At 35.5% G+C, this 26,058-nt stretch overlaps 1 protein-coding gene and 2 long non-coding RNA genes across 6 annotated transcripts; 1 reads left to right on the top strand and 2 right to left on the bottom strand.

The window, feature by feature from the left end:
* Positions 1-398: 398 nt before the first annotated feature.
* Positions 399-24,329, bottom strand: LOC127180722 (dynein axonemal assembly factor 4). 4 transcript variants are annotated; one of them, XM_051134948.1, is made up of 10 exons: positions 24,124-24,329; positions 21,057-21,142; positions 12,354-12,474; positions 12,144-12,274; positions 10,758-10,995; positions 10,480-10,610; positions 10,276-10,385; positions 7,625-7,778; positions 7,419-7,524; positions 6,499-6,783 (listed from the first exon to the last, which is right to left on the bottom strand). In XM_051134948.1, exons 1-10 carry the CDS (start codon positions 24,170-24,172, stop codon positions 6,683-6,685), a joined length of 1,227 nt encoding a protein of 408 aa, XP_050990905.1. In that variant the 5' UTR covers positions 24,173-24,329; the 3' UTR covers positions 6,499-6,682. The 4 variants fall into 4 exon arrangements, with proteins under 4 accessions (XP_050990906.1, XP_050990905.1, XP_050990904.1 ...); XM_051134947.1 differs by lacking the exons at positions 21,057-21,142; positions 24,124-24,329 and adding an exon at positions 12,596-13,198 and having other exon boundaries at positions 12,354-12,501; XM_051134949.1 differs by lacking the exons at positions 6,499-6,783; positions 7,419-7,524; positions 7,625-7,778; positions 21,057-21,142; positions 24,124-24,329 and adding exons at positions 399-637; positions 12,596-13,201 and having other exon boundaries at positions 12,354-12,501.
* Positions 1,614-3,798, bottom strand: LOC127180726 (uncharacterized). The gene is made up of 3 exons (XR_007829688.1): positions 3,677-3,798; positions 1,807-1,952; positions 1,614-1,722 (listed from the first exon to the last, which is right to left on the bottom strand). It is a non-coding gene; the product is annotated as an uncharacterized LOC127180726 (long non-coding RNA).
* On the top strand, positions 1,770-6,571 carry LOC127180724 (uncharacterized). Its single transcript, XR_007829687.1, has 3 exons — positions 1,770-1,906; positions 3,762-3,993; positions 5,791-6,571. It is a non-coding gene; the product is annotated as an uncharacterized LOC127180724 (long non-coding RNA).
* Positions 24,330-26,058: the final 1,729 nt, after the last annotated feature.

The following is a 26,058-nucleotide window of genomic DNA, read 5'->3' as shown; positions in this document are numbered from 1 at the left end:
TTTGGTGGTGATTTCAAGAGCGAGGAGAATGGAGTGGGGTGACTGGAAGATGCTACATCGGGCCTCTTCTGAACCTAAAGATCTAGGAGGCAGTGACAAGTACCTTATAAATTGGGTTACTGGACTGATATATAACGAGGACGGCAGCCCTAAACCATTGTATAGATAGACTGAACAATATTACTGGTAATGCTATTGAAAAAACATTTGTTTGTAACTTCGAAAGAACCTTGCCTGAATATTAGCCAAAGTTCTGAAAACTTTCCTGTTAGCTGGGATGGTTGTTTTTATCATATGACTTTTCCCTTTATTATTCTTATTACTATATTCATCAGTTAATCATTTACATTATCAGTTGCATCTATAAAGGACTATTGTATGCTTTCCAATCTGTTTATCCTGTTTGTTTCAAAATGAGCCTTCAGACTGAGCATATTGTACAGGAAACTGGGTCCATAGCAATAATCACTTATATTCGTCATTAACTCAAGATCAAGGTCTTGTTTTGTTTTTATCTGCAATGTTATAAGGCAACTTATGTATGCCCGGTATTGTGGCTGGGATCTTCCTGTTGAGCATTATGGTGAGATTACAGGCATTGACAGTGGCCTGGTAGTTTCCTGCCATGAACAATTTACTGCTGAAAAAGGAGAAATAGTGATTTTGATGTTTAATGCTGCCTTTAAAATACTGGAAATATTTTACACTTGTTTTGATATTTTGTGATATAATCCGCTGAGACATTTGTAAGTGACTTAAGTGTACAAATACTGTAGTGGGGCCACTATAAAGTAAGATTTTTTATTTTTAACTTAATCACAGTTTCCACTAAAAATATGAAGCAGTTAATAATAATCAGGAATGTTTCTTGAGCAGCAAATCAGCACATTAGAATATTTCTGAAGGGTCATGTGACACTGAAGACTGGAGTAATGATGCTGAAAATTCTCGGTTTGATCGTGAGAATAAGTATTGTTTCAAAATATATTCAAATAGAAAACACTTACTTTAAATCATAATAATATTTCACTGTTTTTACTGTGTTTTCGATCAAATGAAAAAACACAACAAAATGTCTGCAGATAAACTGGTGGAAAACAACAATATGTGACCCTGGACCACAAAACCAGTTTATATTTGCATATTTGCAGCAATAGCCAAAAATACATTGTATTGGTAAAAAAAGGTTGACTTTTGTTTTATGCCAAAAATCATTAGGATATTAAGTAAAGATGATGGTCCATGAAGATATTTTGTAAATTTCCTACTGTAAATATATAAAAATTTAAGTTTTGATTAGTAATATGCATCGCTAAGAACTTCATTCGAACAACTTTAAAGGTGATTTTCTCAATATTTTGATTTTTTTTTTTGCACCTTCAGATTCCAGATTTTCAAATAGTTGTATCTCAGCCAAATATCCAAACAAATCATACATTAATGGAAAGCTTATTTATTAAGCTTTCAAATTATTCATAACTCTTAATTTCAAAAAATTGACCCTTATGACTGGTTTTATGGTTCAGGGTCACATACGTTGTCCTTTATTCCTTCAAAAATATGACTGTTTGGTCTTGTATAGTTCTCGCTAAACGTGTGACCCGTCACTTACTTGCCCTTCTCTTTCTACCAGTCTGGGTTTTTCTCTTCCTCTCTCAGGTCATCCAGTTTGGCCAGATCTGTGTTCACTGCTCTCCTGGCCTCCGCCTGCTTCTTCCGCCACTGCTCACAGACACAATATCCATATGATCCTCAACATTACACATCGATTTAGTGTTAATCTATCATTTTTAAACCAGATCTGACCTCTTCCTCCTCCAGGACACCAGACTCTCTCAGCACTTTGGGAAACACTCGTGGAGTGAAGCTGATCCTCATGCAGTTGATGAGTTTGTTTCTTCATCAGGTTTGGAGAAATGTCTCATTATTTCACTTGCTCACCAGTGGATACTCTGGAGCGAATGGGTGCCGTCAGAATGAGAGTCCAAACAGTTGATAAAAACACCACAATAATCCACAATTAATCCACACCACTCCAGTCCATCAGTTAACATCTTAAGAAGCCAAAAGCTGCATGTTTGTAAGAAACAAATCCATCATTAAGACATTTTAACTTCAAATTGTCAAGGATACTTGAGGATTCAGGATGAGGGAGAGCAGCATGAAATTATGCATGGCTTGTCCAATAGTAGCATCTAGTGGTGAACATTTAATATTGCATCAGTGGATTTGCTGCTTGGTCAGATTGGAAGATTTCTACTAAGTTTTGTTCCTGCAGCAGGAACGGCACACTCTTGACAATATTTAGTTTTCAGCTTGAGGTGTCTAAACCAGTCTGAACACATACAGTAGTTAGAAAAACCGTCTTTCATATGTTAATTTTGATCAAATATATAATAATATAGACATCAACCAGTTTTTATGTTGGCCACATTCTAAAGGCTATTGTTTAAAAAATCTCATGGGATAAACACACCAGCCCATAAAGCCTGTACTTTGCCAACTGTACTTTGTGCAGTATCACTAATACTTGTATATGACACACGTGGTACATCCGTACTGGCAGAAACATATCTCAACTACATACCATATCTCTACAAGACGGCTCTCTCTCTACGGCAGAGGTGCTCAGCCCTGTTCCTGGAGATCTACCTTCCTGCAGAGTTCAGCTCCAACCCTGATCAAACACAACTGAACCAACTAATTAGGATCTGAAGGAGCACTTAATAACTACAGACAGGTGGGTTAGATCAGGGTTGGAACTAAACTCTGCAGGAAAGTAGATCTCCAGGAACAGGGTTGGGCTCTACGGCTCTGATTTGACTAGAAACGCTGGACACCGGAAATGCAAAGCATTCTTCGGTTGTGGCTAGAAGCGAACAACTTGCTAGAAGGGATGGTTGTGGCTAGAAGGGATACAGCTCAGACCGTAAACTAACTGAAATGAATCAGTTTAAACTAAAGGTTGCTGAACTTGATATAATGTTCCTAACAACTTAACAAATATCCAGCGGTCAATGGATATTGATGCAGCCAGGAATCGTGTTTTCTAACACTTATTTGAGTCTGATTTTGACACCGGGGATAATAAATAAAGCAAATTTGCCTGTAAACTCATGTTGTAAATACAAAATAGGTTGGTCTAAACCCCGGTGATCACTTATATTAATGTTATATATATCGTCACATCGTCCAGTTGAAAAACCTATATAGTTTTTGTCAGTGTTTATTTAAAAACATCCAGTTATGCAGAATTTAAGATGGTAACCCTGGTGAAAAAAACAGCATATGCTGGTAGGTATGTTTTGATGCTGGAATGCTGGTTAGGTAGGTTTTGATGCTGGTTTAAGCTGGTCCTTTGCTGTTTTTTGCTGGTCATGTTGCTGGTCAAGGACCAGCATAAACCAGCAAAGGACCAGCTTAAACCAGCATCAAAACCTACCTAACCAGCATATGCTGGTTTTTTCACCAGGGAAATATTTAGTTGATGAGTTGTCAATACGATATACTATAATGCAACATATAGGATATAATTTTACTGCACAGTTCAACATATTAATATGAAATAATAACTGCAAATCCGTGTTTCACTGTCTGGACAGCATTTGTTTCTTTGAATTGCAGCGATTAATTTGCTTCTTTTTTCAGTAGCTTTCAGCAGTCTGTAAAATTGTACCTCAGGTTTCTTGTCAAATCTCTTTGTACAGTCAATCGCAATGCTCGTTCTGGTTTTAAAGGTGTTTTTGTGTGTTCTGTCGCAGCATTCACACTGACACCAATGCTACCACTCAGTGGGCGGAGCCGCACTCACTCCAGCTGACGGTGACGTCACATGCATCCTTGCATCCTATTTCTTCTAGCCTTTACCAGTTAAACGTCAGACTGACTTCCGCGTTCAGGAAAAACGTCTTAAAGGCATTGCAGCTGCAGTCTATCAACGATCACCACATACCCTATCTTTTCCAGAAAGTCACAGGACATCGCATAGAAACAGTAAGTTTTTAAGCGTAACTAGCACAGTATCACACACTCTGTAAAATTAAGGTTCTTTAATGGAATCTATGGTTTCACGAAGAACTTCTAAAGGGGTGATTTGGTACTGGCAAGATAACTTTTTTTTAATCTCCGCTACACGACAAGGAGGGAAAACAAAAACAGAAATAGTGCTGTGGGGTGAAAAGTGGGAAAATTTCAGCACCCACAATGCACTGGGCTCGATCCGTGAGTAAAGGTGCGTTCACGCCATATCGGAATTCCCGTAATTACGAGATTCCAACTTGCAAAAAGCGTTAACGTCCTCGTAGAACTTGTAATTACAATTTGTGAACTGGGAGTCTTCTGAGAGTTACGACTTGTACCACATGACCAACGTAGGCTTTGTTTAGCCATTGATAGTAGTGATGGGAAGTTCGGATCATTTTACCGACTCGGTCCTTTGAGTCTCGTTCAGCAAAATGAACGAATCTTTTTTCGAGTCATTTCGTTCATTACGTTCATTTTAGCAAAATATAATTAAAATGTTACGTTTTACCTCCCTAACACATCTACTGCTTACACAAACGTTGATCACACTACAAACAAAACAAAACTATAATGCTATAAGAAACAGAAAAGATTCATTCATTGTTTACCTGGGTCTTTAGTCTATGATTCGCTCACCTCGCCTCTTATCTGACAAGTTTTCGGGTTTGAGTCGTTCGTTCATCACGTGACAGCCCAATTAGCTAACCAACGCAGCCTGAGCCGGAAAGAGAATTGATTAGTTCATCTTTTGAGTCTTCGGGTTTGAGTCGTTCGTTCATCACGTGACATCCCCGTAATGTTAACCTATGCAGTCTGAGCCGGAAGGAGAATTGATTAGTTCATCTTTTGAGTCTTCGGGTTTGAGTCGTTCGTTCATCACGTGACAGCCCCATAAGGTGAACGAACGACTCTAAAACAGGTGAACTAATTCCAGTACAGAACCTAATAGGATGTTGCGCATGCGCGACTGAACGAATCACTCCCCGAGGCGACTCGTTCGTCCCGAGTCACATTAAAGATTCGTTCAAAATGAACGAATCGTTCAAGAACGACCCATCACTAATTGATAGTGTTGCTATAGAAAAGCATAATTCCGAGTAGAACGTCACATGTTGTCATCGCGAAATTACGGTAATTACGATATGGCGTGAACACAGCATAACCCTTACCCCAAGGGTGCTCAACCCTGTTCCTGGAGATCTACCTTCCTGCAGAGTTCAGCTCCAACCCTGATCAAACACAACTGAACCAACTGATTTGGATCTGAAGGAGCACTTAATAATTACAGACAGGTGTGTTAGATCTGGGTTGGAACTAAACTCTGCAGGAAGGTATATCTCCAGGAACAGGGTTGGGCTTTACCCTATCGCTAAACATAACTATGCCAGTTAGTTCAACAGAGTTGGAGGTCATTTGGCTCTTCAAGTGAGCAGTACTTGCCTTTTAAGGCATCCTGAGTAAAACGGCCACAACTTTAACGGAGTAATCCAAACCTCTTGAACCGGAAGCAACAAGACTTCTTTCACAGAACATTTGTTGGTATTGAAACAAAAGCGGTTCTTCTGTGGCTTCACTGCAAGCCCCCCTTCTGGAACCTTTACTTTTAAGAGTACATGATTACATCCACAATGATTTGACTGATAAAAATCGCCCATATGAAGCGTTTATATTTATGTATCTAAACAAGACCATCTAACTGACTTATAATAACAACACTGATGCAAACTGTGTAGAGCACACTCATTTTAATTTCCGGTTTTTCAACAGATGAACACTTGGGGGACCCTGGATGACGTGGGTGAAGGGTGGTGGGAGTTGGCATATAAGTTGTTCCTTGAAAGTGATCCAGTTAAAACAACTCTTAGTAATGTTGGTTTTTATATAAATGGGGACAGATGGAATGATTATGGATTCAGCTGTGAAACACATATTCCTCCAACTGGGGAATTCCATGGTGTTTCTAAAAAGGCAATTTTGGTGGTGATTTCAAGAGCGAGGAGAATGGAGTGGGGTGACTGGAAGATGCTACATGGGACAAGATCTGAACCTGAGGATCTACATCAACGTGACAAGGACGTTATAAACTGGATTACTGCCCAGATATATAATGAGGATGGCAGCCCTAAACCATTAAACAAATAGGCTGAACAATATTAATGATGACATTATTCCTTTTCCTGTTAGATGGGATGGCTGTTTTAATTATATGAATTTTCCTTTTATTATTCTCATTATTATATCCAGCAGTTAATCATTTATAGTTAATCATTTTATGTTCTCGTTTGCATCTGTAAGAAACTTTCAAAAATGTTTATCCAGCTTGTTTGAGTCTTCAGACTTCAGCATCCATAGTAATGATTCTATTCATCATTAACCTTTATACTTATATGTACTTTTATACTTGTTTTGCAATTATATAAGGCAACTAATGTATATCCAGTATTGTGATTCTGGCTGCAATAAACATCCATTCAAAAAGGCAAATGTCATTTTATTGGAAAGATGAATACTGTTAAAAAGAGCATGAATAAAATATTTCTACAGCTTATCCAGTCTTTTTGTGTGGTTTCATAACAGGAACCAGTGTTAAAACATAACGTTCATGTACGCTCGTGTACATTTCTGCATCAATTACAGGTGCAACCGTGATCCAAGCTTTTTACGTTGTGCCTTGTATGATCTCACGAATCTTGTCTGTATCAGCTCGCAGGGCTTCATTGTGTGGGTCAATTCGTAGAGCTGCTTGGTAGTCTGTAAGACCTAAAAAAATCATCAGATTAATGTTGTGAAACACTTCCTGTATTTCAGGAAGTTACAAGGCGAACCAGTGTTGTGTGCCATTCAGAAATCAAATCACAATGTCTTTTACATTCCCATTTAAATCCTGAATTTGAAATATATTTGTAGCAGCAAGGATGTAAAATTGATTAAAATGTAACTTTTAGATTGTGAAAAACAATCAAAGAACCCAGAATGCTCTAATTTAAAGATGTCAGTGTCAATAGTTATTCTTATTTTATGTCAATATTTGTACTCATTTAGTCATATTTTAAAATTAAGAAAATTTTTGTTCTGCTGTATGGCATAAATTAAATGTGTTAATAGCCTTTGGCAAATTTACATTTTAAACAGAAAAAATTACATTCTGTGTATCATAACAGAGGCCAATTCGATTGAAATGCCAACCCATGAACTGACTAGAAGTCTATTTTTAATATTTTTTTTCCAACCCTGAAGAGAATATCAGGTTTTATTTTTATAATAGAGATAACAGTGATTTCAGTGCATATATTTCACCCACACTATTTCCATACTGATAAATCTGTATTTATATGACTGCAGAAGTTGATGTGTTTTGCATGGAAGCAGAATACTGACTGTAAACGATCCAGTACCTTCCACATAGAGCTCGAGCTCACAGAACGCTGTTCCGCGCCTCACGTGAGCCTTCAGTCGGCCCGGAGCGTTTGCAGCGACCGCAGGCGTCAGTAACTCAAGGGCCTGTGGGAAAGTTCATGTGTGTTAATGTGAAGGGAATCAGTTCTCTATATGGAGAAAACATCTCCACATTTAATAAAGGACATGGACACTGAAAACTGACCTGAGAGCTGTCCTCAATGGCTTTGTGAAGATTTCTCAGTTTGAGATGACAGGCCGCTCGGTTAGAAAATAAAGCCGGGATTTTCCTGTTGAGTTTTATGGCGAGATTATAGGCGTTGACAGCGGCTTGGTAGTTTCCTGCCATGAACAATTTACTGTAGAAAAGGGGAAAAAGTGATTTTGAGGTTTAATACTGACTTTAAAAATATTACAAATATTTGACACTTGCTTTGAAATTTTGTTATATAATGCAATCAGACATTTTTAAGTGTTACTTAATGCTTTTATTCAGCAAGGATATATTAACTTGATCAAAACGTGACAATAAAGACATTTATAGTTATAAAAGATTTCTGTTTCCAACTAATGAGTAAAGTTTGAGAACAAACTTTAAGTTGGCTTGAGAAAGCCTAGCCCGAAAGTTTGAAGCAGTTGTAAAAGTATGAAAGTTGATGTTGCTAGCATGATTTAGCACATTGCTTACATGATTTAACATGCTGTTAGCATGTTTTAGCATGATTAGCTTATTGCTTGTATTTTTATAGGCTGATTACAATGTTGTTAGCATGATTAGCATGTTGCTAGCATGATGCTAGCATGATTAGCATCTTATTAACTTGTTTCTAGCATGATTAGCATATTACTATCATGTTGTTAACATGACTAACGTTGCTAGCATGGTTAGCAAGTTACTAGCATGTTTCTACCATGATTAGCATGTTACTAGCATGTTTTTAGTATGATTAGCATGTTGATAGCATATCTAGCATGATTAGCATATTACTAACATGTTGTTAACATGATTAGCATGTTGCTAGGATATTTCTATGTTTTAACATGATTCGCAAGTTACTAGAATGTTGTTAGCATGACTAGCTAGTTACTAGCATGTTTCTAGCCTGATTAGAATGTTGTCAGCATGTTTTTAACATGATTAGCATGTTGATAGCATATATCTAGCATGATTAGCATATTACTAGCATGTTGTTAACATAATTAGCATGTTGCTAGCATATTTCTAGCATGATTAGCATGTTGTTAGCACGATTAGGAAGTTACTAACATGATGCTAGCATGATTAGCATCTTAATAACTTGTTTCTAGCATGATTAGCATATTACTGACATGTTTCTAGCATGATTAACATGTTACTAGCACGTTTTAGCATGATTAGCATGTTACTAGCATGTTGTTAACACGATTAACATGTTGTTAGCGTGTTACTAGCATGATTAGCATGTTACTATCATGTTGTTAACATGACTAACATGTTGCTAGCATGTTACTAGCATGTTTTTAGTATGATTAGTAAGTTACTAGCATGATTAACATGTTACTAGCACGTTTTAACATGATCAGCATGTTACTAGCATGGTGTTAACACGATTAACATGTTGTTAGCGTGTTACTAGCATGATTAGCATGTTACTATCATGTTGTTAACATGACTAACATGTTGCTAGCATGTTACTAGCATGTTTTTAGTATGATTAGTAAGTTACTAGCATGATTAACATGTTACTTGCATGTTTTAGCATAATTAGCATGTTACTAGCATGTTGTTAACATGACTAACATGTTGCTAGCATGTTACTACCATGTTTTTAGTATGATTAGTAAGTTACTAGCATGATTAACATGTTACTAGCATGTTTTAGCATTATTAGCATGTTACTAGCATGTTGTTAACAGGATTAACATGTTGTTAGCGTGTTACTAGCATGATTAGTATGTTACTAGCATGTTGTTAACATGACTAACATGTTGCTAGCATGTTTTTAGTATGATTAGTAAGTTACTAGCATGATTAACATGTTACTAGCACGTTTTAGCATGATTAGCATGTTACTAGCATGTTGTTAACACAATTAACATATTGTTAGCATGTTACTAACATGATTAGCATGTTACTATCATGTTCTTAACATGACTAACATGTTGCTAGCATGTTACTAGCATGTTTTTAGTATGATTAGTAAGTTACTAGCATGATTAACATGGTACTAGCATTTTTTAGCATAATTAGCATGTTACTAACATGTTGTTAACATGATTAACATGTTGTTAGCATGTTACTAGCATGATTAGCAAGTTATTAGCAAGAATCTAACATGATCAGCAAGTTACTAGCATGTTGCTAACGTGATTAGCTGGTTAGCATTTTAAAATATATTTAAATAGAAAACAGTAATTTTAAGTCACCAATTTAATAGTATTTTTGTAGCAACAGCCAAAAATACATTGTATTGTTTAAAATGATCAATTTTTCTTTTATGCCAAAAATCATTAGGATATTAAGTAAAGATCATGTTCCATGAAGACATTTTGTACATTTCCTACTGTAAATATATCAAAACTTAATTTTTGATTAGTCATATGCATTGCTAAGAACTTCATTTGGACAACTTTAAAGGTGATTTTCTCAATATTTAGATTTTTTTGCACCCTCACCCTCCAGATTTTCAAATAGTTGTATCTCAGCCAAATATTGTCCTACCAGCTTTCAGGTGATTTAGACATTTCAGTTAAAAAAATTGACCCTTATGACTGGTTTTGTGGTCCAGGGTCACATATGTTGTTCTTTATTCCTCCAAAAATATGACTGTTTGTTCTTGCATGGTTCTTGCTAAACGTGTGACTCGTCAAACTCACTCGCCCTTCTCTTTCAGCCAGTCTGGGTTTCTTTCTTCCTCTTTCAGGTCGTCTAGTTCGGCCAGATCTGTGTCCACTGCTCTCCTGGCCTCCGCCTGCTTCTTCAGCCACTGCTCACACAAACACACAGACACGATATGAGTATGATCCTCAACATTACACAACGATTTACTGGTAATCTATCATTTTTAAAGCAGATCTGACCTCTTCCTCCTCTGGGATGCGAGACTCTCTGAGTGCAGTGGGAAACACTCGTGGAGTGAAGTTGATCTTAATGCAACCAGCTGATCTGGGAGCAGGCAGATCTTTTGGTTTCTGTTTTTTGCTTATCTGACCTAGCAAGAAAGTATGGGAACTAAATGTTACATATTTTGACTGCTTCATGGTATTAAAAAAACAAACAGTTCAGCATCATGACAATGCTTGAGAAGAACAGCGTAACATTAGATCTGCTACGCAGCTGAAAATTAAAGTATGTTTACCAGATGTAGTATTGCCAGTATTGTGCAATACCGTGACTGCAGGTGTAGCGTTTGCACACTCTGTTTTCTGACAAACTGGCTGGTTGTCGAGTATGCCGGTCCCCCGCAGTTTCTGCTGGTTCTCATTTTCTTCTGCTGTTTTTCTCTGCGTTTCTCTCCAGAAATCCATCTCTGCCGTGGCTCTCGCACACTCTTCATTCTTCATCTTCTGAATCCTGTCCCGCTCCTCATTCTCAAGCTAAACACAGGCAGAGAATTCAACAATAAACTAACGTTTAAATGAGAAATCATTATGCATATATAGCCAAAACTGTCCTGTGCATTGATTCAAAAACAGGTAGATTAAAAATAAAGTATAGCAAACCAATGATTTATACACTACGAGGCAAAAGTTTTTGAACAGTAAGACTTTTCAGCTCACCAAGCCTGCATTTATTTGACCCAAAGTACAGCAAAAAAACAGTAAAAATCTGAAATATTTTTACTATTTAGAATAACAGTTTTCTATTTGAATATATTTTAAAATGTAATTTATTTCTGTGATTTCAAAGCTGAATTTTCAGCATCATTACTCTTTTCAGAAATCATTCTAATATGCTGATTTGCTGTTTAAGAAACATTTATTATTATTATTATCAACATTTAAAACAACTGAGTACATTTTTTCAGGATTCTTTAATGAATAGAAAGATCCAAATATCAGCATTTATTTGAAATAAAAAGCTTTTTATTAATAAAATTAATAAGTAAAATTAATTTGTTGTAGTTAGTATATTTTTTGGGGAAAGAAATTATAGAAATTAATGTTTTTATTTAGCAAGGATGCTTTAAATTGATCAAAAGTGATGATTTACATTTATAATGTTACAAAAGATTTCTGTTTCAGATACATGCTGGTCTTCTAAACTTTTTATTTATCAAAGAAACCCCCCCAAAAATTCTAATCAGCTGTTTTTAACATAATAATAATACATGTTTTTTAAACAGCAAATCAGAATATTAGAATGGTTTCTGAAGGATCATGTGACTGGAGTAATGGTGCTAAAAATTCAGCTTTAAAATCACAGGAATAAATGATATTTTAAATTATATTCAAATAGAAAACAGTTATTTTAAATAGTAAAAATATTTCAAAATTTGACTGTTTTTAATTTATACCAATTTAATAAAAAGTAAAATAATTATAGCTGTTTTCAACAAGATTATAGTTATGGGAATTTAATAGGAATCATCATAATGGGTAAATACATATGCAAATAAGCTTAATTTTCTTTATGCAAAGCATAATTTCTTATATTCTGCATAAAGATAAAAGTAAAAACAATGGACAATATCCATTCTGACTCTGTGAAAGCAGCAAATGTGAGACGAAAAACACATTTAGACCTTCATCATGGTTTCCAGCGCATATTTCTTCTCCTGTTGAATCCTGGCGGCTTTGGCTTTAGACTTTTCTGCTTCTTTCTCCTGCACTTTGAGAATTGCCTGTTCTCGAATCTGCTTCTGTTTGTCTTTATCTTTGAAATAAAAAGATATAAAGGTTTTTAATAACATCTTTAATACATTTCTGTGTTGTGGAAGAATAAGGTCTCCTACCAATGTTTGTAAAGAGCTGCTCCCATAATTCATCTCTCCTCTTCTGCAGGGTGAAAACTGCAACTCCGTTTCCAATCTTGGCTTCACTTTTCTCTTCATTTATTGGCCCAAATAAGAAAACCTCGAACAGAAACGGGGGGAAACTCACCTACACAACCAAAACACATACCAAGTACAACAAACCGTCGTGTGCTTCTCCGGTTACACACATAAAGTTTCGCATTTTATGTTTTAAATCTGACCTTCAGATACTCGTCTGTACAGATGACATGGACGTTCGCGGTTTTCACTCCTTTTAAAGGGACGCTGATGTAAACTGTGTTTTGGTTTTGTGTCCATGTGTGATCTCTGACTATCAGCGGCATCACTGACTCTCCTGAGGGAAACGTAAACACTGGTTGCTACAACAAGACGGCGGTTGCTAAGGGGCGGAGCGTTGGATAGCCGTCTGCCATTTCCGGTTTCAACTAGTCGCTCTCCCGTCAAATTTTCTCTCGCCAAAATCAAACTTCATCCTACATCATCATATATTAAATAAATAAGTATTAAAATGTAATGAATTATGTAATGAAGTTGGCTTGAGAAAACCAACTTACTTATATAGTATTTTCTTCTGAGACTAAATCTGTCGACACTAACTCCTCCTAGAGCTTTAACTCTACAAACTCCAAACTCAGCCCAGATCTTCAGACTGATCTGAAGTTAGTTGCTGTATCTTTTCTAACTGTTCGGACTTACGATTTTCCTAAAAATGACGTTTAAAACTGGGAAAAATCCCATAGACTTACATTGACGGAATGTTCAAATGAGCAACACTTTTCAAATTCCAACTGTCAAAACTCCCAGAATTCTTTGAGACTCAGTCAAACTTCCCTTCTATGTACTGTATTTATAATCCATTCAAACTCATCTATCTATCTATCTATCTATCTATCTATCTATCTATCTATCATGTTGTTAGCATGCTTATAGAATTATTAGCATGCTTATTATCATGTTTCTAGCATGATTAGCATGTTACTAGCATAATTAGCAAAGTTGCAAGCATGTTCCTGGCATGATTAGCATGTTGTTAGCATGTTTCTAGCATGCTTAGCAAGTTGGTAGCATGTTTCTAGCATGATTAACAAGTTATTAGCATGATGTTAACATGATTAGCATGTTTGCTAACATGTTTCTAACATTATTAGCATGTTGTTAGGATGTTTCTAACATGATTAGCAAGTTGCTAGCATGTTTCTAGCATGATTAGCAAGTTGCTAGCATGTTTCTAGCATGATTAGCATGTTGCTAACATGTTTCTAGATTAACATGTTACTAACATAATTACCAAAGTTGCAAGCATGTTCCTGGCATGATTAGCAATTTTTCTATGATTAGCATTATTAGTGTTCTAACATGATTAGCAACATGATTAGCATGTTTCTGATTAACATGATTAGTTGCTATGCTTTTAGCATGATTAAGATGATTTTCTAACATGATTAGCAAGCTAACATGTTGCTAGTTTCATGTTTCTAGCATGATTAGCATGTTGCTAACATGTTTCTAATGTTGATTAGCAAGTTGTTAACATGTTTCTAGCATGTTTCATGTTGTTAGGATGTTTCTAGCATGATTGGCATGTTGTTAGCATGTTTCTAGCATGATTAGCAAGTTATTAGCATGATGTTACCATGATTAACATGTTGCTAACATAATTACCAAAGTTGCAAGCATGTTCCTGGCATGATTAGCAATTTGCTAGCATGTTTCTAACATGATTAGCAAAGCTACTAGCATGCTTCTAGCATGATTAGCAAGTTGCTAACATGTTGCTAGCATGTTTCTAGCATGATTAGCATGTTGCTAACATGTTTCTAACATGATTAGCAAGTTGCTAGCATGTTTCTAGCATGATTAACAAGTTGCTAGCATGTTTCTAGCATGATTAGCATGTTGTTAGGATGTTTCTAACATGATTAGCAAGTTGCTAGCATGTTTCTAGCATGATTGGCATGTTGTTAGCATGTTTCTAGCATGATTAGCATGTTGCTAGCATGTTTCTAGCATGATTAGCAAGTTATTAGCATGATGTTACCATGATTAACATGTTGCTAACATGTTTCTAGATTAGCATGTTACTAGCATAATTAGCAAAGTTGCAAGCATGTTCCTGGCATGATTAGCAATTGCTAACATGTTTCTAGCATGATTAGCAAAGTTGCAAGCATGTTCCTGGCATGATTAGCAATTGCTGACATGTTTCTAGCATGATTAGCAAAGCGGCTAGCATGTTTCTAGCATGCTTAGCAAGTTGATAGCATGTTTCTAGCATGATTAGCAAGTTATTAGCATGATGTTAGCATGATTAGCATGTTGCTAGCATGTTGCTGGCATGTTGCTAGCATGATTTAGATAGATTAGAAATATTAGAAATATTGGATTGGAAGCTTAAATTAGTGTAAATGGATTAGAAATAGTACATAGAAGGGAAGCTTGATTGAGCCTCAAGGGATTCTGGGAGTTTGAAGAGTGTTGCTCATTTGAACATTCCGTCAATGTAAATCTATGGGATTTTTGGTGGTTCTGATAGTCTGGTTTATGAAAACCGTAAGCTGGATCAGTCTGAAAAGATACAGCACTCCGAGTCAGACCAGCCTGAAGGTCTGGACCGAGTTTGGTGGTTCTAGCTTGAAAGCTCTAGGAGGAGATAGATACCGAAATTTGGCTCAGAAGAAGAAGAAGAATAATCTTAAATAGCAGATCAGTACGTTGACTTTCTCAAGCCAACTTAATAATGTTATCGGCAGAGATGTTAACATTATTTCATATGAAACAATTCAGAGCTGTGCAAAAATTAACTGACGTCACACAGAAAAATGTCTTTTTAAAATCAGTTTTATTTAAACGCGATTCGAAGTGAGACTGAAACAGCTGAATAATACATCTGAATTATGGCTTTGCCGAGGTTTCTCTATTAAACAAGACTCGTTTTCACAGAGAAATATGAGTTACATCACACAAGACAACCTTAATTTACATTCAGTAAACTGTATGCGCTGTACCAGCTCGGTTGCGAGGATTAAACAAATTTATTCACTTCATATTGTTCGTTATTTACAGTTTATTGGCTCCGTACATTCATTGTCCTGTTATAAAATTAGTTGCACAATTATTCTCACCTCATATTGATAAGCGTGTAAGTGATTCAATACACAATGCCATCAGCTTCAGATCTAAATATCTTTTTTAAAAATAAAAACACATGTAAGGCACCAGGGGTCAACAGTCTAATGTGGCCAATTATACAATAATTGCTCCTACATTATTTTGTCCTTCAGACGCATTATTACTAACATGAACATTGTCATGAGTTTGTCACAACAAGTGCTTTTTTTAATAAATGGTAGGGAAATACACTACGATTGTTTACACGATCTTGCTTAACAAATGAAACAAGATCAGTGAGTTTTGTGATTGGCACTGTTATATAAAAGAATACGGTGAGTAAACACTCAAGTATATTTGTGTGGAAACATCTGGAAAATCAAAAGGCAGAGAGCAAGACATGAAGTTTACATTCACGATGCCACAATGTTTCCCAGCTCAATGGAAGACGACATTCTCTGATTTTAATGTGGATTTAAAAAAAAAAAAATTCTAAGAGAAAAAAAAATTAAAGTAATGCATTTGAGATGATATATGGGTGAATCTAACAAAAACATGTTCAGGTATTTTTTATTTATTTTTTTTAATAATAATTATTATTATTATCAATGGTGTTTTGTTATTTTTTATTAATTAAAATTAATTCAATTACAATGTTTATTTTCTATAGGAAATACTTACTTAATTTGTTATTTTTTTATTTAATTTAAATTCATTTCTTTGAAGTGAGATATGACCTGCACTTTTTTTTTTTTAAGATTTTGTGAGATTCATCCATGAACATTAAGGCATAAAACAAATTAATTTTAGGAGACAAATGGTTAAAAGGGCTGATGCACAAAGTGTTTTTGACTCCATAAATATACTGTTTGTGCTCTTTCATGCATCATACCCGGAAATAAGGCCTTCAAGTAACAAACCTCCTCAATCTTGGCCAAAAAATATAATCTCACATCCACCCAGTAAAGAAAGCTGTCAGATAACAAAACTTACAAAAGTATCAAGTGCATCCAACTTGTTCTCTGGCTCTGTTAATTCAAGATTTTCACTTCATTTGATCATAAAGCAATCAACGAGCCAAGCTGATTAAAAAAAGTATAATGAGAAGGAACAAAATGCAATACAGCACATCCAGGAAAATTGCTCACTAGGACTAAACTACATGCTGCTAGTACCCTCAACAGTTACACAAGACACATGATGTCTGATACTCATCAGAAAATACGCTACAGTAAATATTCTACAGCTACATTCATTGGAAAAGGCCCTGTCATATGAACTATTAAATTAGCTGAATGTTTGTAAAGGTTTCAGAGCAGTTTTTATTGCTAATTTGACAGACACCATTTTGGATAAGGAAAATGAAGAGCTTGTGTTTTTGAGTTACTCTGAAACCTGGATACTGACTGTTAGACTTACAGCTGTAACGTAAGAATTAATAAAAACCCATCATGAGTAAAATCACAGATATTAAGTGGCTGCTGTTTCATAAAACAATTAAAGTGAACCAAAGCAGGATATCCAACCCGACCAGCCACTTCTAAATAAACACATGATGTAAAGAAATCACTGGTTCTGAAGGACAGATGAAATTTGCGAAAATTTGCATTGTATTAGAGATCTACACAAGAAGTAATTAACCCAAAAACAAATACACTGCTGTTCAAAAGTTTGGGGACAGTAAGATTTTTTTTCTTTTGAAAGAAATTAAAACTTTTAATCAGGCAGGATGCATTAAATTACTCAAAAGCGACAGTAAAGACGTTTATAATGTTTCAAAAGATTTATATTTCAAATAAATGCTGTTCTTTTGAACTTTCTATTCATCAAAGAATCCTGAAAATTAAAATGCATCACAGTTTCCACAAAAATATTGTGCAGCACAATTGTTTTTAACATCAGAAATGTTTCTTGAGCAGCAAATCAGCATATTAGAATGATTTCTGAAGGATCATGTGACACTGAAGACTGGAGTAATGATGCTGAAAATTCAGCTTTGATCACTGGAATAAATTACATTTTAACAGATATTCACAAAGAAAACTGTTGTTTTAAATTGCAAAAATTTTTCACAATTTTACTGTATTTTTGATCAAATAAATGTAGCCTTGGTGTACAACGCCATTTTAGTGCCATGTTAAAAAAAAAAAAAAATCTATGATTTAAGAGATTAAAGTGATAATTTTTCGAGAATAACGTCGAAATTCCAAGAATAAAATCAAAATATTTTGAGCATAAAGTCAGTTACAATAATAAAGTCGAAATATTATGAGAATAAGGTCATAATTGTTGGAGAATAAAGTCAAAGTTATGAGAATAAAGTTGATATATTACAATAAAGTCAAAATATTACGAGAATAAAGTTGAAATACTGTATTATGAGAATAAAGTCATAATATTTCAAGAATAAAGTCGAAGTTACGAGAATAAAGTTGAAATATTATGAGGATAAAGTCACAATATTTAGAGAATAAAGTCGAAGTTACGAGAATAAAATCGAAATATTAAGAGAATTAAGTCGAAATACTACCAGAATAAATATTTTGAGAATTAGGTAAAAATTACAAGAATAAAGTTTAAATATTTCAAGAATAAAGTTGAAATTACAAGAATAAAGTCTAAATGTCGTGAATAAAGTTGAAATATTACAAGAAAAAAGTCGAAATACTATGAGAATAGTCGTAATATTTTGAGAATAAAGTCGAAATTACGAGAATAGTCGAAATATTATTAGAATAAACTTGAAATATTTCTAAAATAAAGTCGAAATACTAAGAGAAGAAAGTCAAAATGTTTTGAGAAAGTCTAAATGTTTTGAAAAAGTTAAAATTACGAGGATTCATTCATAGCAATTACGAGATTAAAGTTATAATATTTTGAGAGTATATTCTAACCTATTGTGCATGCACATTGAGAGCACCCGGAGATATTACAAAGTCTCAGCTTTCAAATTCTGTCAGTTTTATAGTGAAATACAAACAATATGTCTTACAATAATGTGTTTTTCATGCCCTTTAATGTGGCATGACAGATCGCTGTATTCGCTTCAGTTTAAGCAGCATGCGAGTCAATCATCTTTCTGATTACAATGAGACATTTGTTTCATTAAAGCTATACTGTTTTTTTTTTTCCATGCCTACTGATGTTCCTTCACTTTTATTTCTTGCTATAGACCATTTCGCTAGATGTAAACAACACTGGTCCAGAAGCGCTTCCTGTTTTTTTTTTATTTTTTATTTCACATATACAAATACATCTTAAAGGTGCTAATGTAACATTTTCATCCAGTCAAATGTTATGTTGGTTGTATTTTTTGTGATGTTTGTGTAAAGTAAAAAAAAAAAAAAAAAATAAACAGGAAGTGCATCGGGACCAGTATGTTTACATCTAGCGAAATGGTCTATAAACTTGAAATAAAATAAATTTGAAACATTTATAATTTGTATTTTGTGATAAAACAGAGAGAATTACGACTTTAATCTCGTAATCTTAGTTTTTTTTTTTTTTTTTTAACATGGCACTAAAACGCAGTTGTATTGGAGAGAATAAAGATAATAATAATTATATTACAATAATATTTTAAAATCTTACCAACCCCAAACATTTTGAAAATAATTTCAAATCACTCACTCACCATCACCTTGTCCCAAACCCCTAAGACTTTCTCCTTTTGTGATTCGCTAAAAAAACAGTAAATATTTTATTATCTTTAACATTATAAAAGCATTCTGGGTGAGTAGAAACAAAAGGAGCCAGCAGAACTTTGGAAGTTCAAACAATCGATTGGGACTTTGACGACAGTGAGTCTCATGATTGTCCATCGCCGGTACCGGACGGCGTCCCGACGCCTCTCTTGTCTTGAGCAGCTGCGCTCCTTTGTCCTCCATGCAAGCGTCGCAACCCCAAACCGCAGACGTCTCGGCCGTTAGCAGATTGTACGCCGTCTCGGTCATTCCTGTGCAAACTCTATGGAACCATTTCTGACACGAGGCCTCGCACAGAATGGCCTCTTGGTCATCGTTCACTTCGTTCAGGCATATGCCGCACGGGTAGACGGGCTCGGACGAGGAGGACGTGCTCCTTCTGTTCAGAACTTTATTATTATTGTGACTGCTGCCCCTGCGGGCGTCTGCGGGTCGTGGTGACTTCTTCAAGGCTTCGTTGCTGAGGTGAAGGACGCCGTTGAGCTTTTCCGCTCCGCTTTTTGCCTTCAGCTCTGCTGTGTTGTCCTGAGTCTTGTTTTCTTCACAGTTCTGGTTTTGCATGGAGCTTTTGTTCACGGCTTCACTCAGGTCCTGTTTGGGCGTTGGCGTGCTGGACTGCCTGAAGTTATTCTGGTGCTGAGAGAGATTCGGGCTCACATCCCGGGCTGGATTTCCCTCTGGACCGAAAACCGGACCACCTGGACTACTTTGGTTCAGACAGGGGTGCTCTCCTGGACTTGGTCTGAAGTGCATAATATTGTTGCTGCCGCCGGCAAACGGCGGCCCGTAATTTGGGCTTTCGGGATGGCCGTAGTTAAATCCCGGCGGCCGGTTGTAGCCCATGGAATTTGGAGAAAAAGGATGGGGCTGGTTTCGCATTTGGTAAGGAGCACCGTATGGAGAAGGCATCCTGGGCGGCATCCTAGGCGGCCCATAGCCGCTAAACCCCGGGTAGTGCGAGTGGCCAAAATAAGGGTTGGCAGGAGGAAGCGGCTTCAGGGACGGCGAGTTGTAATTGTCATCGAAAGGGTTGGAGGCTATTAAGTGATCCGCACTCGGGTTTGGAGGGGGCGCATATTCAGACAAAGGAGAGAAGGACGGCGCCTGTTGAAAAAGAAACGCTTTTTCAATCTATGATGCAACTGAAAAGAGCATATTCTCCATATTTAGTGACATGTCTTTCTTTTCTTCTAGACACACAGAAACAGAACAAAAAGCTACTGCACTGTTCAAATGTTTGAGGTTGGCAAGATTTTTTTATGTTTTTAAAAGAAGTCCCTTATTTATTTGATTAAAAAAATATATATTTATTTGTTAAAAATACTGTAAAAATGTGAAATATTATTGTGATTTAAAATAGCTGTTTTCTATGTGAATATCTGTTAAAATGTAATTTATTTCTGTGATCAAAGCTGAATTTTCAGCATCATTACTCCAGTCTTCAGTGTCACATGATCCTTCAAAAATCATTTTAATATGCTGTTTGCTTCTCAAGAAACATTTATGATTCTTATTAAAGTTGAAAGAGGTATATGTAGTTTGTATACTTTTTTTCAAAATAGAAATCTTCTGCAACATTGTAAATGTTGTTACTGTCACTTTTAATCATTTAAGCACACCCTTGATGAATAAAAGCATTGCCTTCTTTTTAAAATAATTCTTACTGACCCCAAATTTTTGAACTGTAGTGCAATTTTTCAATAATATGTTATTTAAACTTAAAATGAACAATATTTAGTTAATACTTTTGTGCTTTTGTTTCTAATGCAAATGATTTGCAATCAAATGTGGTTAACACTGCGGTTCAAGTCGAAATCTCTAAGGAGAAAAACAAAGTTATATTCAGTACCTGTGTGCTCGACTTGCGTCTCTTTTTCTCAGGGCTTCCCAGCAGCAGCCCAGGACCTCCTAAAATATCCAGCCCACCTTCACCTCCTGGAAAAATCACAAACTGAGTTAAAATAAAATAAAACGATCATCTAAAACACCTTTGGCTAATCTAAAACATACCATATCTACAGCACATTAGATTACATCAGTGTGTAATCAATAATTTGGTATAATTTGGTAAGACTTTGGTGCATACTGTTTATTTTGTCATCTTACAGTAGTACACTAGTACTAGTATAAATAAAGCTCAAAGATAATACACATTAAATCTACAAAAATTAGATTGCACTGGGTCTTAAAGTGAGTGATGCTGAAACGTGCAATCATTACATTAGAAGATTACAGCAATAAAATACAATTTAGACAGGCATGTTTCAATGGATTATAAAAAGTAATTAGCTGGGTCATTCCATGTCAAATCAACCATATTCAGAGTTAAGTTATAGGGAGGTAAAAATAACTTTATAAAGATGGCAGCATCATTATCTTATTTTTACACAGAGATTGCTAGTTGTATTAGTAAAATCTGTTGACTTTAGCAGTCTTTGTTGCATCATGTGCCAACGGTGACCATTCAAAAATGGGAAAACAGCACTTTTCAAGTTTTTCTCCAAAGTTTGCATGCCTGTAACTCAAGAAGTATTAAAGATATTTTAATGCCCTTTTAGATATTGCGTCTTAACAAACTTTCTTTTTGCCATTTTTACTTTTAACACCCTATGAGATTCGGTTCCAGAGATATTGGAATATGGCTCCAGGAGTAAATTGTTTTAAAAAAAAACAAAAACCAAATGTGGGTCAGTTTGCATAAATAAAAATATGATACTTTTTTTCTTTTAAAGAGGAATGTCTAAAGAACAAATAGTGTTAAAACTACAGATGCATCTTGTTTCTTTCTGTCAAGACAACTGCATTGATCATACCAGTCAAAGTTGTTAAAAATATTATCAAAATCAAAAATTTGAACCGGGGACCTCTGGTTGACATGGAATTACCCAGATGACATTTTCAGAAAATAATCCATAATAAACCATATAAAAAAATTCTAATTTTCATGTAGTTAAGTTGGCTTGAGAAAGCCAACTTACTGATCTACTATTTAAGAAAATTATTATTCTGAGCCAAATTTCAGTTTCTACCTCCTCCTAGAGCATGCTAGTAATTTGCTAATCATGCTAACAACATGCAAGTAACATGCTAATCATGTTAGAAACATGCTAACAAAATTCTAGTAACATGCTAATCATGCTAACAACATGTTAAAAACTTGCTAATCATGATAGAAACATGCTAGCAACATGCTAGTAACATGCTAATCATGGTAACAACATGCTAACATGCTAACAAAATGCTAGTAACATGCTAATCATGTTAGAAACATGCTAACAACATGCTAATCAGCTTGCAGCATGCTAGTAACTTGCTAATCATGTTAGCAACATGTTAGTAACATGCTATTCATGATAGAAACATGCTAGCAACATACTAATCATGCTAACAACATGCTAATTATGTTAGAAACATGTTAACAAAATGCTAGTAACATGCTAATCATGTTAGAAAAACATGCTAACAACATGTTAATCAGCTTGCAGCATGCTAGTAACTTGCTAATCATGTTAAACATGCTAGTAACATGCTAATCATGCTAGTAACATGCTAATCATGTTAGAAACATGCTAACAACATGCTAATGAGCTTGCAGCATGCTAGTAACTTGCTAATCATGTTAGCAACATGCTGGTAGCATGCTAGTAGCATGCTAATCATGATAACAACATGCTAGTAACTTGGTAATCATGCTAGCAATGTGCTAGTTACATGCTAATCATACTAGAAAAATGCTAACAACATGCTAGTAACGTGCTAATCATGCTAGCAACGTGCTAGTTGCATGCTAATCATACTAGAAACATGCTAACATGTTAGTAACTTGCTAATCATGTTAGAAACATGCTAGCAACATGCTAATCATGCTAATAACTCGCTAATCATGCCAGAAACATGTTAGCAACTAGTTAATCATGCCAGAAACATGCTAACGACATGCTAATCATGCTAGAAACATGCTAGCAACTTTGCTAATCATGCTAGAAACATGTTAACAACAAGCTAGTAACGTTAGCCATGTTAGAAACATGCTAATCATGTGCGAAACATGCTATCAACATGCTAATCAGGCTAACAACATTCTAGTAACTTGCAAATTATGCTAACAACATGCTAATCATGCTAACAACATTGTAATCAGCCTATAAAAATACAAGCAATAAGCTAATTATGCTAAAATATATTAACAATATGTTAAATCATGTAAGCAATGTGTTAAATCATGCTAGCTGCTTTCATACTTTTACAACTGCTTCAAACTTTCAGGCTAGGCTTTCTCAAGCCAACTTAAAGTTTGTTCTCAATCTTTACTCATCTAGTTTAACTTGATGTACAAAAATTAATACTGAAATAAAAAATAATAAATATTTACAAATAGTTTAAATTCAATTTAAATTAGTAATAAAAACTATAAAAGTATCTCAAACACACTAAACCAACATTTAAATGTCCACATTGAATTTCTGTCTCTTTGCAATTTGTTTTTGTTGCATTTATACATTCATCTACACGAATTATGGTTTTCTTTTTATCTTATTTACCGTCTTGTAAATTTAAACTTCAACTTCTGTGATTTTTGCGTTTTAAGGTTACATAATAAACATTAGACGCCAACTGCATGATCTACTGAAGTGCACTGAATAAATAAACTTTGATATGATTTTCTCTCGCCTGCTGATCAACTCCAAACTTCCCCCAAACTCCCCAAAAAGTGTGATTCATCTGACAGCATTCACTGTGAGGCCTGACATGATTTTATTTTCAAACGCGTATCTGAAAATGTCGCTGTCTACTTTTCTGTTCTTTACCAAAGGCCTCTGAAGGCCGCCAGACTGCTGCTGCTGCTGCTGCTGTCGCTCCGGTAATTACGACCGACACCGAATCAAGCCTTTAAAAACACGGAAAATCCACGTTACCTCGGTTTCGTTTTAGAGAGAATGAATCTTTATCCTGCTCTGTGGACATTACAGGCTCCCTCACATGACTCAAACGCACGGAAGGAACGGGGAAATGCTGTAACTTTGATGTCAGAAAGAGTGATTGGAGTCAACTCGTCTCGTTCTTCCCCCCGTTTCGCTGTAATCACGGCGGCGGCGGTGCTCCGTGCGCGACCGGGAAGCGAATTTACTATTCCTACTATGGCGAAGGCTTCGTGTTAATATTCATGAGCTAAACCTTCCGCATTTGAAGTACACATGACGTCAATGTAATCTGTTTAATATTAATGAGATAAAGACGTCGCCTACTCCGCAGCGCACTCAGAGGTTATTAATATTAAACGAGGACAAGCAACCATACGTCAGCACGGCCTAATTAATATTCAAAAGGTAAGCCTTTGCCGTAGTAGCTTCGGTAATTGCGCGAACAGGAAAGCTGCACCCGTGCGCAAAGTTTGGGAGGAGCAGACACCTTTGACTTCTTGTTTTACAGGACAGTTCACGGAAATGAACGACAGTTCTGCGTTTGTTTGTTTACTGTAGCGCGTTATATGTAAATGCTGAGTGAAACGCGGCGACTGAGGGGGATTGTGGGTGGAGTGTGTGTGCGTGTGCGTGCAGAAACCCCTCTACATTAAAGCACGTGTGTGTGTCTGAAGTGTTGCGTTTGATGTTGTACGCGATGATGATTTACTGATGTAATGTTATTATAGTAAGTGCTGTCATTTTAAAAGTTTTTATTTAACTTTCGTGGCTGAAGTAATATGGGCACAGCTGCAAAAAATGACAGAGGTATTTATTTTATTTTTTATTATTTAAAAAAAATCAAGAAATTTTAAGAAAAAAAATAATTCATTTAATTACTTTAAAAAAAAATGCTGTCCCACAGCCAAAAAAACATTTAAAAAGATTTTAAGTATTCAAATCTTAGATGTTTACTAAGATCCATTTATTAAGTTGGCTTGAGAAAGTCAACTTACTGATCTACTATTTAAGAATATTATTATTCTGAGCCAAATTTCGGTGTCTATCTCCTCCTAGAGCTTTCAAGCTAGAACCACCAAACTCGGCCCAGACCTTCAGACTGGTCTGACTCTGTGTGCTGTATCTTTTCAGACTGATCCGGCTTACGGTTTTCGTAAACCAGACTATTGAAGCCACTAGTTAGTATCTTGCTAATCATGAAAGAAACATGCTAGCAATGTGCTAGTAATATGCTAATCATGCTAACAACATGCTAATAACTTGCTAATTATGATAGAAACATGCTAGCAACGTGCTAGTAACATGCTAATCATGCTAATAACATGCTAGTAATTTGCTAATCATGATAGAAACATGCTAGCAACTTGCTAGTAACATGCTAATCATGAAAGAAACATGCTAGCAATATGCTAGTAATATGCTAATCATGCTAACAACATGCTAATAACTTGCTAATTATGATAAAAACAAGCTAGCAACGTGCTAGTAACATGCTAATCATGCTAATAACATGCTAGTAATTTGCTAATCATGATAGAAACATGCTAGCAACTTGCTAGTAACATGCTAATCATGCTACAAACATACTAGTAACTTGCTAATCATGCTAACAACATGTTAGTAACATACTAATCATGCTAACAAGATGCTAATAACTTGTTAATCATAATAGAAACATGCTAGCAACGTGCTAGTAACATGCTAATCATGCTAACAACATGCTAGTATCGTGCTAATCATGATAGAAACATGCTAGCAACTTGCTAGTAACATGCTAATCATGAAAGAAACATGCTACCAATGTGCTGGTAATACGTTAATCATGTTAACAACATGCTAATAACTTGCTAATTATGATAGAAACATGCTAGCAACGTGCTAGTAACATGCTAATCATGCTAACACCATGCTAATAACTTGTTAATCATG

Source organism: Labeo rohita, chromosome 18 (genome assembly GCF_022985175.1).
Source record: "Labeo rohita strain BAU-BD-2019 chromosome 18, IGBB_LRoh.1.0, whole genome shotgun sequence".
NCBI classification, from domain to species: domain Eukaryota; kingdom Metazoa; phylum Chordata; class Actinopteri; order Cypriniformes; family Cyprinidae; genus Labeo; species Labeo rohita.
Note: the sequence above shows the minus strand (reverse complement) of the source record. Positions and strands in the feature narration are given on the sequence as shown.

Excerpts from the sequence above, each read along its gene's own strand:
- LOC127180722 (XM_051134946.1), bottom strand. The coding sequence starts at position 24,172 with ATGTCCACAGAGCAGGATAAAGATTCATTCTCTCTAAAACGAAACCGA. Across the intron at positions 21,143-24,123 it reads CTCTCTAAAACGAAACCGAG|GAGGTGAAGGTGGGCTGGAT; the intron begins GTAACGTGGATT and ends TGATTTTTCCAG. Across the intron at positions 20,312-21,056 it reads GACGCAAGTCGAGCACACAG|GCGCCGTCCTTCTCTCCTTT; the intron begins GTACTGAATATA and ends CTTTTTCAACAG.